At 55.3% G+C, this 1,541-nt stretch overlaps 1 protein-coding gene across 1 annotated transcript in view; it reads left to right on the top strand.

The window, feature by feature from the left end:
• Positions 1-439, top strand: part of LOC125482536 (alanine--glyoxylate aminotransferase 2, mitochondrial-like) — a gene marked incomplete at its 3' end in the record, with an annotated part of 3,905 nt that extends 3,466 nt beyond the window's left edge. The window contains exon 3 of the mRNA XM_048594624.1: positions 339-439. Coding sequence (XP_048450581.1) covers positions 339-439 — 101 coding nt within the window. The remainder of the gene's footprint in view (positions 1-338) is intronic.
• Between the last annotated feature and the right edge of the window lie 1,102 nt (positions 440-1,541).

Genomic DNA, 1,541 nt, shown 5'->3' with positions numbered 1-1,541 from the left:
GTTATTCAAATCCTCTGCCATTTCCTGGTTCCTCATTATTTATTTCCCCAGCCTCATTCTCTCAGGGCCCTCTGTTCACTTTGGCTTCTCTTCCTGAGAGGAGGGGTAAAGTGAGGGCTAGTCTGTGAGTGGATAGGTAGGTGAGAGAGAGGGAGGGAGGGAGGGGGCTGGAGATTATTGAACAGGGGGAACAAAGGGACGGGCATCCGGAGAGGACAGGCTGAGGTTTGGGGCATGTCCCCTGCTGTATGGGCAAGGGGCTTGTGATCCTAGAAAGCTGTGCCAGCCCATGTTTGTTCAATGATGTGGGCTCTTCTTCCTGTCTCTTTGTCATTCAGATAGATGCCATGCCAAGGACCAGTACATTAACCAGCTTCACAACACCCTCCAAACAGCTGTCCCCAAGAAATTAGCTGCATTCATCGCTGAACCCATCCAGGTGAGGGTAGAGCAAAGGTCTCAGATACCATCTTCAGAAATCCATCAGGGCTGGGATCCATCGGCACGGTGTAGAGCGGGAGTGAACGGGAAGGGGTTTGGGTCCATTGGGACGGTGTAGATTGGGAGTGAACAGGAAGGGGTTTCAGTTCATAGGGAAGATGTAGGGTCGGAGTGAACGGGAAGGGGTTTGAGGTCCATGGGGACAGTGTAGTGAACGGGAAGGGGTTTGGAGTCCATGGGGACGGTGCAGAGCAGGAGTGAGCGGGAAGGGGTCTGGGGTCAATGGGAATGGTGTAGTGAGCGGGGAAGGGGAATGGGGGCCATAGGGATGGTGTAGAGCAGGAGTGAATGGGAAGGGTTTTGGGGTCCATGGAGACGGTGTAGTGAACAGGAAGGGGTTTGGGGTCCATGGGGATGGTGTAGAGCGGGAGCGAACGGCAAGGGGTTTGGGGTCCGTGGGGATGGTGTAGAGCAGGAGAGAAGGGAAGGCCTTTGTGTCCATGAGGACGGTGTACAGTGGGAGTGAACGGGAAGGAGTTCGTGTCCCTTGGGACGGTGTAGAGCTGCAGTGAACAGGAAGGGGTTTGGGGTCCGTGGTGATGGTGTAGAGCTGCAGTGAACGGAAAGGGTTTCGAGTCCATTGGGACGGTGTACAGTGGGAGTGAATGGGAAGGGGTTTGGGTCTAATGGGATGGTGTAGAATGGGAGTGAATGGGAAGGGGCTTGGTTCCATGGGAACGGTGTACAGTGGGAGTGAACGGGAAGGGTTTCGAGTCCATTGGGACGGTGTAGAGCGGGAGTGAAGGGACGTCATTTGGGTCCATGGGGACGGTGTACGGTGGGAGGGAACGGGAAGGGGTTCGTGTCCCTTGAGACGGTGTAGAGCTGCAGTGAACGGGAAGGAGTTTAGGGTCTGTGCTGATGGTGTACAGTGGGAGTGAATGGGAAGGGATTTGGGTCAACTGGGACAGTGTAGAGTGGGAGTGAACGGGAAGGGGTTTGGGTCCATGGGGACGGTGTATAGTGGGAGTGAACGGGAAGGGATTTGGGTCGATTGGGACGGTGTATAGTGGGAGTGAACGGGAAGGGGTTTGAGTCCA

The sequence above is a fragment of the Rhincodon typus genome, unplaced genomic scaffold, assembly GCF_021869965.1.
Source record: "Rhincodon typus isolate 14 unplaced genomic scaffold, sRhiTyp1.1 hic_rhity00011961, whole genome shotgun sequence".
In the NCBI taxonomy this organism is placed as follows: Eukaryota; Metazoa; Chordata; class Chondrichthyes; order Orectolobiformes; family Rhincodontidae; genus Rhincodon; species Rhincodon typus.
This window is presented reverse-complemented; position numbering and strand designations above follow the sequence as displayed.